Below are 16,717 nucleotides of genomic sequence, written 5' to 3'. Positions count from 1 at the left end.
AACCCCCGTTTCTACTGAAAATACAAAAAATTAGCTGGGTGTGGTGGCGGGCACCTGTAGTCTCAGCTACTCAGGAGGCTGAGGCAGGAGAATCGCTTGAACCTGGGAGGCGGAGGTTGCAGTGAGTGCAATGAGCTGAGATTGAGCCACTGCACTCCAGCCTAGGTGACAGACTTGGTCTCAGTAAATAAATAAATAAATAAATAAAGATTTCTAGGAGCAGTCCACCGTGACCACTTTGGCTGTGTTTTGCTCCTGAGCACAGCTTTCTGCGGAAGAAGGGAATGGCTAGGAATTCTTTGGGGAGGGTTATATTCTTGTGTAATTTGGCTTCAGTGTACCACACCGACTAGCTTCAAATCCTCAAGACAGTTGTAATGACGTAAGAAAAATATCAATAGTGTAGTCTTTGGGGTGCTGGTTTAAACCCTGCATCTGCATCTTTTCTGTAACCAAGTGTGAACACACTCCAGTAGTAAGGCGTATACTCCATGCAACTTCCTGAAGGAGGGGGAGCGGCTACTTCTCAATAGGAAATGTTTCATTAACCACGGTAAAGCCTGGGTTAGTTTCAAAGCCCTGAAAAGATTTTTTTAAATCACTATAAATCTGACTTGACAACAAAAGATCAGAATCTTCTCCCGGTGTAGCTTCAGATATAAACTAACTCATCAGCTAATCGAGTCTGCACTGATGTGGGTGGAGCCTTCGGAAAACATCTCCAAAGAGGAAACTTTTTTTTTTTTAAAGTAGATTAAAAACCCTGGAATCCAAGGGTGAGTGGGGCCCTCACTGAGTGCAACACCGAAACTCTCCTTTTGGGAAGTGGTGGGGTCAGGCAGGAGAACATATACAACATCCAGCGCAAACCTTACGACCTCTGTTTTTATTTGTCTTTATGTTTTTAAGTAATTGTCGATGTTTGTTACTTTGTAACATTTGTTACCAACTAACATTTTTTTCCAGATACCTTTTCTTCATCAGCAAGATTTTGATAAGTTGTTTAAGCTTTATTATTTTTTGCCAATGATAGAATAAATGAGTACATCTTTAATAATTAGACACTTCCTTACTTTTTTTTTTTTTTTTTTTTTTTTTTTTTGGAGAGCTATAGTGCCCGGGCTGGAGGACAGTAGCTATTCACGGGCATGATCATAGCATGCTGCAGCCTACACCACCTGGGATCAAGCAGTCCTCCTGCCTCAGCCTCTAGGGTAGCTGGGACTCCAGTTGCACACCACTATCCCCGACTAATTTTTTTTTTTGAGACAGGGCCTCACTCTGCTGTCCAGTATGGAGTGCAATGGCACAATCACAGCTCACTACAGCCTTGACCTCCTGTGCACAAGCGATCCTTCGATCCTTCCCACCTCAGCCCTCCAAGTAGCTGGGACTACAGGTGCACGCCACCACACCCAGCTAATTGTTTATTAGCAGAGACGGGTCTCCTTATGTTGCCCAGACTGGTCTTGAACTCCTAAGCTCAAGCAATCCTTCTGCCTCAGCCTCCCAAAATGCTGGGATTGTGAGCCACTGGGCCTAGCCCAATTTTTAAAATTTTTTAGAGATCGGGGTCTCGCTATGTTGCCTAGGCTGGTCTGGAACTCTTGGCCTCAAGTGATCCTCCTGCCTCAGCCTCTCAAGCAGCTGGGACTCCAGGCATATGCAGGACTTCCTTATTTCTATAGGAAGCAGAGACAAGCGGGTTGCTCTGTGCCCACCCCCTTTCTCAAGTACTTTGTGCAAAAGGTGGGCACTGGTCGCCAGGGCTAAACACCTCACCAACAAAGCAGGACAGCCCAGGGATTAAAATCAAGAATCCTGGCTGGGCGCAGTGGCTCACATCTGTAATCCTAGCACTTTGGGAGGCCGAGGTGGGTGGATCACCTGAAGTCGGGAGTTTGAGACCAGCCTGACCAACATGCAGAAACCCCGTCTCTACTAAAAATACAAAATTAGCCAGGCAAGATGGCGCATGCCTATCATCCTAGCTACTCAGGAGGCTGAGGCAGGAGAATCGCTTGAACCCGGGAGGTGGAGGTGCGGTGAGCTGAGATGGCGCCATTGCACTCCAGCCTGGGCAACAAGAGTGAAACTCTTGTCTCAAAAAAAAAAAAAATCAAGAATCTTCAGTGATGTGGTGATGTGTGCCTATAATATCAGCTACTAGAGAGGCTGGGGCAGAGGGATCACTTGAGCCCAGGAAGTCGAGGCTGCAGTGAGCTGTGATCACACCACTGCACTCCATCCTGGGCGACAGAGTGAGACCCTGCCTCTTAAAAAAAAAAAAATCCTGAAGAAGTGAGAAGACTGCCATCAATTTGATATGTTTGGACATTTATGTAAAGTATCTTTAGCAGAAAATCAAGAAAATATAAACTTTTAGATTTTGGAAAGGGTATTGTACACAAAGAAGCACAAGGTCAGAGAAACATTCCCATAAAGGGCTTCTGGAATCATGGATCCAGAGACGGGGATATCATGATAAAGACAAAAATATCAGATGACATTTTTAAACATTTAACGTATGCCATGTACTGTATGAAACGGGTACTCAGTTAATCTTCACAATAATTCTGGAGGTAGGTACTACTATTATGTTTATTTTGTAGATGAGGAAACTGAGGCATGGAGAGGTTCCGAAACTTGACCAAGTCGTAACTGGCACGTGGTCACAGTCAGGATTCAAACCCAGAGCTGCCTGATCCGGGAGCTTCCACAATGTGGCCTCCATGGTTAGCACTGACCTGCAGGCATCAGAGAGCTGCTGGAATACTCCTCACCCACAGGAACTGTGAGAGGCATGGCCCACGATGGCATTTTGGTGACTTTCACAGAAGTGTGAACCTCAGACACCTGCAGGCCTTGTGAAGGAGATCCTCTCCCTGGCTGAGGAGGGGACACCTGGGTTTGAAAGGCCTCCTTGTGAGGCGAGGGTGCCTGGAATTTGCTTCAGAATAACCCATGGGGCAGGAGCAGGTCAGTGGGTCTGGACCAAACAGGAGCTGAGAATTGCTGAAGCTGAAGTTGACTGATGGGTATGCAGGAGTGTGGGGTGTGTATGTGCAGTGGCATGATCACGGCTCACTGCATCCTTGACCTCACAGGCCCAAGCAATCCTCCCACCTCAGCCTCCCGAGAAGCTGGGACCACAGGCACATGCCACTACATGTGGCTAATTTTTTTTTTATTTTTTGTAGAGACAGGGTCTCCCTATATTGCCTAGGTTGGCCTTGAACTCCTGGGCTTACTAAAGCGATCCTCCTGCCTCGGCCTCCCAAAGTGCTAGGATTACAGGTGTGAGCCACCATGACTGGCCAAGAGTTCATTTTATTTTCTCTGTTTTTGTGTTTGCTTGGAATTTTACAAAATAAAATTAAAAATAAGCAAATGAGGGGCGATCCCATTGCCTCTTAAGAGGAACGTGCTGACTCAACAGGAAATACTGAGGGAAGAGCCCCCCACTGAATAAGCACCTCTGTGCTCTGGGCACCGCACAGACCCTCGCTCTTTAGTCCTCACGACACCCCTGTGAGAGCGCAGCCTGCTCCAGCCTCATCTACAGAGAGGACTCCGGCATTCAGACCACCGCTGGGATGGCTCACCAAGGAGGCTGGGAACTGCACCCAGGCCAGCTAGTTTGCACCAAGATGTGCTTCTTCCCTTTCTCCATCTTGAAGTACCAAGTGTTAGGCCAACCAATCACCCAGAGGAGGTGGGTATTTGGTTAAATGTTGGACTAAAAACAGAAGAAGCAGAACCACACAGATAGAACCACGCAGATGAAGTGCAGTGGCCGTGGGAACAGTGAGACATCTGAGGCAACATTTCTGATGTAAAATGAGAAGGAAATGAGGTCTGGGAGCGGTGGCTCATGTCTAGAATCCCAGCACTGTGGGAGGCTAAGGAGGGTGGATGGCTTGAGCTTCAGGAGTTCAAGACCTGTCTGGCCAACAAGGAGAAACCCCATCTCTACCAAAATTGAAAAATTAGCAGAGCATGGTGGCACGCTCCTGTAGTCCCAGCTACTTGGAGGGCTGAGGCTGGAGGACCAGGTGACACAGTGAGACTCTGTCTCCAAAAAAAAAAAGAAGGAAGTGAGAATGAAGAGGGGCCCACTTTTTGCCCTGCTCAGAATTCCGTGGAAGCCACGCCACCTGCTCAGAGCGGTCCTGGGTGCGACTGCTGCACTCATTTTGTAGATGAGGAAGCTGAAGCATGAAGAGGCTGAGACACCTGCCCACGTCTTAGCTGTCACCTGGTCATAGTCCTCATGGTTAAAGGGGACTGAGCCCACCCCACACTCCAGGAATGAGAGTGCCCACACCTGGCCAACCTGAGTGGCACATGCCCGATGGCAGTGATGACAGTGACAATGTCTGCAGCTCTGGGAAGGAGACAGGCTCCTGCCTGTAGCGTTGAACCCCACTGGATGTGGGCTGGGGGCCGGACGCGGAGGGAGACAGCACAGCAGAAAGCGAGGCCTAAAGAGAGAGACCCTTCCCAGCGACATGGATGAAGGCCTGGCTTAAGTTACGCTGCACATCCCCACTCCCTCTGGACCTGGAATTCTGTGAACCAGAAAATGGGTGGACTTAGGTTTCTGTAACTTGTAACCAAAGAACAAGGCTGAGGTCGGGCACGGTGGTTCATGCCTATAATCCTGGCACTTTGAGAGGCTGAGGCAGGTGGATCATTTGAGGTCAGGAGTTTGAGACCAGCCTGGCCAACATGGTGAAATCCTGTCTCTACTAAAAAATACAAAAATTAGCCAGGCATGGGTGGTGCATGCCTGTAATCCCAGCTACTCGGGAGGCTGAGGCAGGAGAATCACTTGAACCTGGGAGGTGGAAGTTGCAGTAAACTGAGATCACACCACTGCACTCCAGCCTGGGTGACAGAGCAAGATGCTGTCTCAAAAAAAAAAAAAAAAAGAAGAAGAATAAGAAGAAGAAAGCTGACTAATGATCCCACTCAGTGTGTTGAGCCCCTTCCTCTCTTCAAATGTGGGCAGCTCCGCAGTGAGCACCCCCAGGAGATGAAGAGAATCCCAAGCCTGTGCTTGGAGATTCTGATTGGCTGGACCTGGGCAGGGCCCAGGAGCTGAATAGTCAGTAAATGCTCCGATGCAGCTTCCCAGTTTGGGAAGCCATGTTCTAGGGAACACTTTGGAAAATGCCACCCTCAGGAACACTTTTACGTGGGCTGTACGAACTTTCTCAGAGTTGCTTATGTTTCTGTCAATGTGCTATTACAAAATGCACATCAGCCAAAGACCTTTAGAGGAGCTTACAACAGTACCTGGTGATTTTAAGGTCCTCGTTCAAGACTCAGCAGGGATTAAGGGGCCCTGATAACTAATTTCTCCAGAAATGAGTTTTGTGCACCTGGAGCACACAAAACAGGTGATTCTGGGTAGGCCACTGAAGCCGAGAGAAGGGACTGGGACTACAGCTTATATTGCTCAAGTGTTCAAAGTCAACATGAACATCGAGTCTTAGCTGGGTTTCAGGACTTGTGGATTCCTGAAGATGGGCACGTAAAATGCTACATTTATGGAAAGTAGGTTAGCAATAGGGTCTGCAATTTCATATTCTCTGACCCAGTAATTCTACTTCTTGCACTATGACCCAGGAAAATAATTAGAGAAGTGTGCAAAAGCCATGCACAGAGATGCTCAACACAGCTGTGTCTCTGACACCAGCTACTTTAGACAACTTACATGCCTATCAGCTGGGGAATGGTCCAATTAAGTTTGCAGCCTCTAAAAGCATGTTGCCAAGGAATTTTTACCACCTTGCTCACAAAACAAGTTACTAAGAATGTTGATACATATGTATATGCACACACATCCTCTGTATAATGCTGATATAAATATAGGTATATACATATGTATACCATATAATCTCAACTCCTTGTTTAAAAATATAGATATATCTATGTCCATATATAAAATGATAGGATATCTACCAAAATAATAACAGTGATGATCTCTGAGTAATTTCTATTTTCTTCTTTATAGTTCTATTTTCTAAATTTAAAAAAGTTTAAAAATTAAAATATATCCTTTAAAAAGCATGTTTTTGGAGAATTTTTAATATAATGGAAAATACTTATGAGACACTATTAAGAGAAAATATAGGATACAAACACATATTCAATGTGGTATCAATTAGTTTTTTTGTTTGTTTTTTATTTATTTTTATTTATTTATTTATTTATTTCTGAGATGGAGTCTCGCTCTGTCACCCAGGCTGGAGTGCAGTGGCGCAATCTCGGCTCACTGCAAGCTCCGCCTCCCACGTTCACGCCATTCTCCTGCCTCAGCCTCCTGAGTAGCTGGGACTACAGGCTCCCGCCACCACGCCTGGCTAATTTTTTTTTTGTATTTTTAGTAGAGATGGGGTTTCACTGTGTTAGCCAGGATGGTCTCTATCTCCTGACCTCGTGATCCACCTGCCTTGGCCTCCCAAAGTGCTGGGATTACAGGCCTGAGCCACCGCACCCGGCCAGTTTTTTATTTTTTGAGAAAGAGTTTTGCTCTGTCACCCAGGCTGGAGTGCTGTGGTGTGATCTCAGCTCACTGCAACCTCTGCCTCCTGGGTTCAAGCGATTCTCTTGCCTCAGCCTCCCAAGTAGCTGAGACTACAGGCGTGCGCCACCATGCCCAGCTAATTTTTGTATTTTTTAGTACAGACAGGGCTTCACCATGTTAGCCAGGCTGGTCTCAAACTCTTGACCTCAGGTGATCCACCTACCTCAGCCTCCCCAAGTGCTGGGATTACAGGCGTGAGCCACTACACCAAGGCCAATTAGTTTTTTAAAACTATATACATCTATACAGTCACACTGCACTTAATAATATTTCAATGACAGATCGCATATATGATGATGGTTCCATAAGGTCATAATACTATATTTTTACTGTACCTTTTCTTCATTTAGATATGCTTAGATACACAAATATCACTGTGTTACAACTGCCTACAGTATTCAGTATAGTCGCGCGCTATTCAGGTTTGTAGCCTAGGAGCAACAGGCTATACCATATAGCCCAGGCGTGTAGTAGGCTCTGCCATCTGTGTTTGCGTAAGGACACTCTATGATATTCACACAATAACGATGTCGCTTAATGACACGGTTCTCAGAACATCTCCCCAACATTAAGTGATGCATGATTATATATATGGTTATATAAATATGTATACAAAAAAACAGGAAAATATTAATAAAAGTCAGAAAAAATACAATAAATTGTACTTTATTTATTTATTAATTTTTTTGAGACAGGGTCTCGCTCTGTCTCCCAGGCTGGAGTGCAGTGGCACAATCACGGGCACTGAAGCCTCCACCTCTGGGGTTCAAGCGATCCTCCTGCCATGGCCTCCTGAGTAGCTGCGACCACAAGCACGGGCCACCACACCGGGCAATTTTTTTGGGGGGATGGGGATAGATAGGATCTCCCTATGTTACCCTGGCTGCTCTCAAACTCCTGGGCTCAAGTGATCCTCCCCAACTTGGCACCCCGAAGTGTTTGGATTACAGGCATGAGCTGCCACACCCGGCTTAACTGCACTTTAAACAGCAGTTAACATGAGGAACATTTCCCTGAGATGTTTCTTGACCCTGCCTGGGGCTTCTTGCATCTGGGGGTGCTTTTGCGGCACGGTCATGAGGGATGGCTGCACCCTCCGTGCTCCACAGCCCAGACGAGCACCCCCCTTCCGAAGGTGCCCCATTAACACCTGCTAGGTTAAGAGCAGCTAGACAGCGAGAAAAACAATGATGATAATAACTCCCTCCCTTCACTGAGCTCTTCCTGTGCACCCAGCACCGTGCCCAGGGCTGCGTAGGCATCAATCCCCTCCTCAAATCCTATGAGGCTGGCTGGGAGTGGTCGCTCACGCCCGTAATCACAGCACTTTGGGAGGCCGAGGCGGGCACATCACTTGAGGTCAGGAGTTTAAGACCAGCCTGACCAACATGGTGAAGCCTCGTCTCTACTAAAAATACAAAAATTAGCCGGGCGTGGTGGTGGGTGCCTGTAATTCCAGCTACTTGGAAGGCTGAGCCAGGAGAATCGCTTGAACCTAGGAGGTGGAGGTTGCAGTGAGCCAAAATTGTGCCACTGCAGTCCAACCTGGGCGACAGAGGAAGACTCCACCTCAAAAAAAAAAAAAGAAAAAAAATCCTATGAGGCTGGTCCTCACCCAGCAAGGGTCAGGGCTGAGACGGCAGCCCCAGTCCGTCCAATTCAACACCATGGTTGCAAGACCCATGCTCCAAGCAACATCAAACTTCCATGAGGAGTGCGCCTTTTAGAAACAGCATATCTCTACCATAAGGCAGTTACTCCGGAGTGCATCTGAAATGCCCAGAACCGTCTTTCTGATCCATTTATGCAAGAAAAATGTGCAATTTTTGCTTTGACCTATAATGATTGTTCCCAGAGGTCGTTTTTTATAAATAGCACATCCCGTTGCTGCTCTTGTTTTCGTTCTCCCTACCTTCTCTTCAGATGGGTAAAAGCCAATTGCTCTCATGACAAAAGGAAGCTCTGACAGGCAAATGTGTTCTGACACCTTTCTGGTCTCCATTGTGTCGATGCCTTGACTGCGGAGCTGAGAATAGTAGAAGTAGTCTTCTAGCTCCTACATAGGAATACAACAGAAACACAACACACGTTTAGGCTTAAGTCTGAAGCATCCATGAACACTTCAAGGACATTTTCTAGAAAGTACATTTTAAGCTCAATGGGGGAACAAAGCTTTGGAATAAAGCAAGAAGGTTAACCCCAGGCACATTTGCTTTACAAACTTAACTAGATGTTACCAGGAGGTGTTTACTCTAGAGACAATTACCCTGTAGAATTTTCCTTCCCGGCCACCAGACAGCAGACCATAGAATGGGGTCAAGTCTTCACCCCCAAGAGAAACCGCTGCCTCCAGGACACTGGAACAACAATAGAAATGTCCCTATTAGAAAGCGCTCAAGCGTGAGCATGGCTCAGAAGGTGCTCTGCACAGCACTGCGGCCCTCTGAAGGGTGTCACCGCGCAGATACAGTTGGGGTCTCTAAACACTTGTTAAGAAAAGTTCCTTTAAAATGAAGCCCAAACCAGAAAATTCCATTTCAAGTGTGGAACTCAGAGGTAGAGGGCACCTGCCTTAATTATGGTGATATTCTCTTGATGACGACACGGCAGGTGCTTGGCAATTTGTCTGCAATCTTTGGGGAACATGTCTCTCCTGGGGGTGGGGGAGGCATCCTGTGTCCTGAAACCATAATCCTCCCAGACAGAGCAGCCTTACCCGTAACTTTAGATCCAGGAACAATCAGAGTCAAAAGAATGGGATATTGTGCAAGTGGACTGCCAACACTAATTGCTTCCATAAAAACTCAGGAGACCACAGGGACCCATGCCAGTCAGATAAAAATAACCCTCTGCTCTCTAACACAAGGTCGGACTTTCCAAAAATAGGCCCTTTCAATGGTAAGAAAACCTACTTTTGTATGAGACCAACTTTGCCTCCTACAAAAGGCTAATCATCAGAAATCATTCTAATAATCCACTAACTGGATTACTGCTAATCGGGTGATTAGCCTCTTTGCTGCGACATCAAGCACACCTCATGTAGACCACAGTGGGGAAGTGGGGAAGTGTCCAGAGTGTGGAGTTACACGGACATGTGTGCAAGTCCCGGCTCTACCTCTGGCAAGCTGTGTGATTCTGGGGAGATGACTTAACCTCCCTGGCATCAGTGTCCTCCACTATAAAATGAGAAGATTCTGTCTCACAGCATTGTTGTAAGAATTAATAAATAAATGCACACACGGTATACTAGTCTGTTTTCATGCTGCTGATAAAAACATACCTTAGACTAGGCAATTTACAAAAGAAAGAGGTTTATTGGACTTACAGTTTCACATGGCTGGGGAGGACTCACAATTATGGCAGAAGGTGAAAGGCATGTCTCACATGGCGGTGGCAAGAGAGAGAATGAGAGCCCAAGTGAATCAGGTTTCCCCTTATCAAACCATCAGATCTTGTGAGACTTATTCACTACCATGAGAACAGTATGGGGGAAACTGCCCCCACAATCCAACCATCTCCCACCAGGTCCCTCCCACAACACATGGGAATTATGGGAGTACAATTCAAGATAAGATTTGGGTGGAGACACAGCCAAACCATATCATTCCGCCTCTGACCCCTCCCAAATCTCACGTCCTTACATTTCAAAACCAATCACGCCTTCCCAATAGTCCCCCAAAATCTTAGCTCATTTCACATTAACTCAAAAGTCCATAGTCCAAAGTCTTATCTGAGACAGGCAAGTCCCTTCTGCCTGTAAAATAAAAAGCAAGTTAATTACTTCCTAGATAGAATGGAGGTACAGGAATTGGGTAAATACGGCCATTCCAAATGGGAGGAATTGGCCGAAACAAAGGGGCTACAGGCCCATGCAAGTCCGAAATCCAGCAGGGCAGTCAAATCTTAAAGCTCCAGAATGATCTCCTTTGACTCCATGTCTTATATCCAGGTCATGCTGACGCAAGAGGTGGCTTCCCATGGTCTTGGGCAGCTCCATCCCTGTGGCTTTACAGAGTACAGCCTCCCTCCTGGCTGCTTTCATGGGCTGGCATTAGTGTCTATGGCTTTTCCAGGCAAACAGTGCAAGCTGTCAGTGGATCTACCATCCTGAGGTCTGGAGGATCTTGGCCCTCTTCTCACAGCTCCATGAGGCAGTGCCCCAGTAGAGACTCTGTGTGGGGGCTCTGACCCCACATTTCCCTTCCACACTGCCCTAGCAGAGGTTCTCCATGAGGGCCCCGCCCCTGCAACAAACTTCTGCCTGGGCATCAAGGTGTTTCCATACATCTTCTGAAATCTAGGCAGAGGTTCCAAAACCCCAATTCTTGACTTCTGTGGACTTGCAGGCTCAACACGTCATGAAAGCTGCCAAGGTTTGGGGCTTGCACCTTCTGAGGCCACAGCCCGAGCTCTATGTTGGCCCCTTTCAGCCATGACTGGAGTGGCTGGGATGCAGGGCACCAAGTCCCTAGGCAGCACACAGCATGGGAACCCTGGGCTTGTCCCAGGAAACCATTTTCTCCTAGGCCTCCAGGACTGTGATGGGAGGGGCTGCCAAGAAGATGTCTGACATGCCCTGGAGACATTTTCCCCATCGTCTTGGAGATTAACATTCAGCTATTGGTTACATAGGCAAATTTCTGCAGCCGGCTTGAATTTCTCCTCAGAAAATGGGTTTTTCTTTTCTATCACATAGTCAGGCTGCAAATTTTCTGAATTTTTATGCTCTGCTTTCTTTGTAAAACTGAATGCCTTTAACAGCACCCAAGTCACCTCTCGAATGCTTTGCTGCTTAGAAATTTCTTCCGCCAGAGGCTGGGCACGGTGACTCACGCCTGTAATCCCAGTACTTTGGGAGGCCGCGGCAGGTGGCTCACGAGGTCAGGAGATTGAGACCATCCTGGCTAACACGGTGAAAACCTTTCTCTACTAAAAATACAAAAAATTAGCCAGGTGTGGTGGCACACACCTGTAGTCCCAGCTACTCAGGAGGCTGAGGCAGGAGAATCACTTAAACCCAGGGGGTGGAGGTTGCAGTGAGCCAAGATCGCGCCATTGCACTCCAGCCTGGGCGACAGAGCGAGACTCCATCTCAAAAAAAAAAAAAAAATTTTTTTTTCTTCTACCAGATATCTTAAATCATCTCTCAAGTTCAAAGTTCCACAAATATCTAGGGCAGGGGCAAAATGCCACCAGTCTCTTTGCTAAAACATAACAGAGTCACTTTTGCTCCAGTTCCCAACAAGTTCCTCATCTCCATCTGAGACCACCTCAGCCTGGACCTTATTGTCCATATCACTATCAGGCTTTTGGCTAAAGCCATTCAACAAGTCTCTAGGAAGTTCCAAACTTTCCCGCATCTTCCTGTCTTCTTCTGAGCCCTCCAAACTGTTCCAACCTCTGCCTGTTACCCAGTTCCAAAGTCACTTCGACATTTTCAGATATCTTCTCAGCAGTGCCCCATTCTACTGGTACTAATGTACTGTATTAGTCCATTTTCACGCTGCTGATAAAGACTTAACAGACTGCACAATTAACAAAAAAAAAGTGGTTTATTGTCACAGTTTCACATGGCTGGGGAGGCCTCACAATCATGGCGGAAGGTGAAAGGCACGTCTCACATGGCAGTGGCAAGAGAGAATGAGAGCCAAGTTTAACAGGTTTCCCCTTATCAACCCATCAGATCTCGTGAGACTTATTCACTACCACGAGAACAGCATGGGGGAAACCACCCCCTGCCCCCCCACCATCCAACCATCTCCCACTAGGTCCCTCCTACAATACACGGGAATTATCAGAGTACAATTCAAGATGAGATTTGGGTAGGAACACAGAGCCAAACCATATCACAAAGATTGGAGACAAAAGTCCTTTATTTTCATCCTGTAATGAATGTTTGTTAAGGTGTGGGGTGGACTTAGAAAGCCCTGGCCATGAATCCCAGCCCCACTGCCTACTCCATTGCTTGGGCAGTCATCAGACCCCTTGGAGTTAGCTTCTGGATGTGTTTGATGAGGATAATAGTGGTGCCTGGCTCCCAGGATGGCTGTCAGGATGAAATCAGATGATACATGGCACTCACTCAGTGCAGGCCCCAGCCCTGAGAAAACTCAGCACAAGTGGTTGGGATTATTACGGCCATAGAAATGGGTATTAGCACACTCCTACACCTTTCTTAGGAAGAGTCTGCCACGCACTGTCCTGGGTCCTCTCACTGAGGCATGCACAGGCCCACGGGCTGGCTTAAGGTCTGAGGAACCTGGGTATTCTCCAGGGGTGCCTGAGGGCCCCTCCAGCAGGGCTGGGTCTTCCCCCACTTCTCAGCTCGAATATTAGGCCATGGAGGCAAGTGTCCAGCTGAGAGGGCTCCCTCTCTGTGGCCTCCAGGCCCAATCCCGACAAGCTCCGTGAGCAGCCAGGCCACTTTTAGCCATGTGGCTCTGCAGCAGGGCCAGGTAAAGGCCGGAAGTGACACAGAGGAGCGTGTCCCCACCAGGAGCCCCTGAGGGGAAAGGCTGGCAAGAGCACCTGGTCCTCTGAGAACAGCCCGCAGCTCCCGGCTCTGGTGTTCAGAGCTCCCCTACATCCCCTACCTCCTGGCGACCGTCAACTGACCCCAGAGGGGCCTGGGGGCTGCACTGGGATTTCTCCAACACAAGCTGGGAAAGAGACTCCCTCTCTCTGTGGTGAGAGCTATAATTTGTGAAATTTGGGAACTGTCAGCCGCCATCTTCCTGCTGAGTAAGGAAACCCAGTTCTGCAGAGAATGAAGCCAACAGCAGGGCCAAGCAGACAGCAAATGCTGTGGGCACCAAGTGTGCCACTGTCCGTGACCTTCCTGCGGTGTAGCTACGTGCGATCCCAACAACCTTCTCATACATTCCCTTTTGCCTAAATTGTGTTTCTAACACTTGCAACAGAAAAGAGGTCATTAGGGCACAAAAGGGAAATGACACTTACTGAAAATCTGCTCTGTACCCGGCAATCCATACAGTACTTCTGGAAAGGAGTTAAAGCTCAGCCCTGTGGCAAGCACACAGTAGGTGCTCTGTAAACGCTCCCTGGATGAGGAGGAGGAGGAATGGTCTGAACTTGGTGGTAGCAGTCCCATTTAACAGTTGGAGGAACTGAGGCTCCGAGAAGTGAAGGGACTTGCCTGGCGTCATCCAGCAAGCAGTCAGTGACTAGCTAGGATTCGAATTGGAGTCTCTCTGCTCTTGGCTGAGCAGGGCAGCAGGATGACAGGAGGCAGGAAGGATGAGCACAAAAAAGTAATGCAGGATTTTGAAACAGATGCCAGACAAGGAGAGGAGAAAGGGTGGCATGCTAGCACGGAGGGGAAGAAGAAGGGGCGTGCGGAATGAACCCTGAGAGAGGGGATGGAAGGGGCTCTCCCGGGGCAGAAGCGCCATAGACTGTGATGGTAGCAGTTGGGGCCAAGGGGTGCACTGACTAAAATGATCAAATGTAAGGGGATTTATCATCTTTATCTCCCCTACAACTCATCGTCAGTAACTCTAGTAGGAAATTCTGTTTGTTTACTTGTTTAGGTTTTTTACATTTCTTTCCATTAGTGAAGTGCTGATCATATTGTCACCAGAAGCAGCAATGAAGTGATAATTAGTTTATAATGATCCTTTGTCCCCACCACAGATTAAATTGAAATTCTCAGAAGCCTGGACTCTGGCCAGGAGAAAGCTATTGGAAAGCAGAGGCCTTTTTTTCTTCTTAAATTTCTACCATTCCAGATCCCAGGACGACTGAGAAGAAGACAAACATTTTAGAAGGAAGGTTCTAGCCGGGTGCAGTGGCTCACATCTGTAATCCCAACACTTTGGGTGGCCAAGGCTTGAGCCCATGAGTTCAAGACCAGCCTAGGCTTGGTGAGACTCTGTATCGACAAAAAAAAATTTTTTAAAGTTAGCCAGGTACAGTGGCATGTGCCTGTGGTCCCAGCTACTCAGGAGGCTGAGGCAGGAGAATTGTTTGAGCCCAGGAGTTCAAGGCTGTGGTGAGCCATGATCACACCTCTGCACTACAGCCTGAGCGTCCGAGCCAGACTCTGTCTCAACAACAACAAGAACAACAAATAGAAGGGAAGGTTCTGCTTGTCCCCACAGGGTGTGGCTTGCCCCCATGGTTCCAGGCAACAAGCCAGGGAGCAAGGAACCAGGCGGCCATTCTGAGGCCATGATCCCTTTTCAATGGGAGAGTTTACCTCCAGCTCCTAAATCCCCAAGTTCCCAAGATCTGCTTTCTCAGGTGAAGGCGGGATGGAAGTCAGAGCTGCAAGTGCAGTCTCAAACCACCGTGGTTCCAAAGCAGATTTAACTGGCTATTTTTGCTCATATTCAGGTTAAGAGTAGAAGCTTCAATATCTGCCATAAAAAGAAAGATGTGCATTTGGCAGATGGCAGGGGGTACACTGTGCTGGCAGCCAGGAATCAGGTTTGTTCTCGGAGGAAGGAAGGTGCCTCTGAGCTGTTTTTGCTCCTCAACGTCACACTGCCAAGAGAGAGGCCCAGCCGAGCCACAGGCAGCGCAGGGGCTTGGAGAAGTGGTCAGGAACAGGAACCGGCTGCCACGTGGTCGACTCTTCCCTGCAGCAGCACGCCGGATTTGGGTAGATAAGAGGACAGTGTGGGTGCTTGTCCCCTCTTTATTAGGGGAGATCCTGAGCTCATAAGCAAATGCCCTTACAGGAAAAAGAGATGAAAGGAAATCGTTCACTTGCTGAGTACTTTGCTCTGTACTAGGTGCTTTTCCCGTATTAAACTACCTGATCTTTACAGGGATCCTACAGAAGTTCCTATTATCACCCCCATTTCGCATGCAAGGAATCCAAAGATCAGGGACGTTAAGACGCTTGCCCTAGGCCCCATAGCCAGTAGAGGGTGGGTCCATATTCAAACTCATATTATCCCTTTCGCCTCAAAGTCCACATACTGTCCAATGTTCAACTCTAGAATTCTCCAGCCTCGCCTCAGGCAGAGGTTCTCCGTTCAGGGCAGGGAGGGTGAGAAGAGAAGCCGAATATACCCACTTCAAATGATCCTCTTACTATTTCCGTAGTGCATGCTTTGGAGGGTCGGCCTAGATCTTTCTAGCAGGTGTGGATATGTAGAGCAGAGGGAGAAGCATTTTAAGGAGAAAGGGTGAGCCCAAGGTGCTGTCACATTGCCTGAACTGCAAATACCATTGGTCCATGGGACAGGACAGCAACTCTCGTCTGCAGAGTAACGTGAGCAATGCCACTGGGGAGCAACCTGAAGGCCAGGCCCTGTGACATCCTAGCACAGTGCCTGGCACGCAGTAGGGTTCAGTCTCTATCACTGTTGCTGAGTGAAAAGGAGTTTACACTTGATACCTTCCTTCTCGCCCCGTCGTGTACCTTAAGGTAATTTTCCACTGCACCACCGAGCGATCGTGCCCTCCCGCAGTGAAGGCGTAGTGGCCATCATAGGAAACGGCCATGCCGGCCACTCCATTTGGGTGGCAAACAATAGCAGATGTCTTATGTGGATTGCCATCAACTGGTAAGATCTGAAGTCCAACCTAGAAAGGAACACATAATTGGATATTCAGACTCAGGCAGCTGGGCCCGAGAGAGGCCTGGCACGTTCACATGTCACCTCCAGATCTGTGTGCCAGAAGGACCTGTGTGTCTAGACCCATCTCTGAGTGTGAGAGCGACATTTAATGTAGCTGGGCATCCACACACACCAGCCCTGGTAGGGGGCCCCTTGCACAGTTCTAACAGGTACACACAAGGGAAGCTTTCCTCCCTGCCTTCATGGTCAGTTGTCCAGGGTTTCCCAGAATAAATCTCACAACCTATGACTTTACACTTTTCTTTTTTTTTTGATGGAGTCTCGCTCTGTCACCCAGGCTGGAGTGCAGTGGCACGATCTCGGCTCACTGCAAGCTCCGCCTCCCGGGTTCATGCCATTCTCCTGCCTCAGCCTCCCGAGTAGCTGGGACTACAGGCGCCCGCCACCATGCCCGGCTAATTTTTTGTATTTTTAGTAGAGATGGGGTTTCACCTTGTTAGCCAGGATGGTCTCGATCTCCTGACCTCGTGATCCGCCCACCTCAGCCTCCCAAAGCGCTGGGATTACAGGC

The 16,717-nt window shown here is 48.1% G+C and overlaps 1 protein-coding gene across 1 annotated transcript in view; it reads right to left on the bottom strand.

Annotated features, from left to right (window-relative positions):
• WDR66 (WD repeat domain 66) overlaps nucleotides 1–16,717 on the bottom strand; it is an 83,675-nt gene that overhangs the window by 17,586 nt on the left and 49,372 nt on the right. The window contains exons 17-19 of the mRNA XM_030821540.1: nucleotides 15,987–16,150; nucleotides 8,862–8,952; nucleotides 8,508–8,651 (exon numbers count right to left, since the gene is read on the bottom strand). Of these exons, the coding sequence (XP_030677400.1) occupies nucleotides 8,508–8,651; nucleotides 8,862–8,952; nucleotides 15,987–16,150 (399 nt within the window). The remainder of the gene's footprint in view (nucleotides 1–8,507; nucleotides 8,652–8,861; nucleotides 8,953–15,986; nucleotides 16,151–16,717) is intronic.

Source organism: Nomascus leucogenys, chromosome 10, assembly GCF_006542625.1.
Source record: "Nomascus leucogenys isolate Asia chromosome 10, Asia_NLE_v1, whole genome shotgun sequence".
Lineage (NCBI taxonomy): Eukaryota > Metazoa > Chordata > Mammalia > Primates > Hylobatidae > Nomascus > Nomascus leucogenys.
This window is presented reverse-complemented; position numbering and strand designations above follow the sequence as displayed.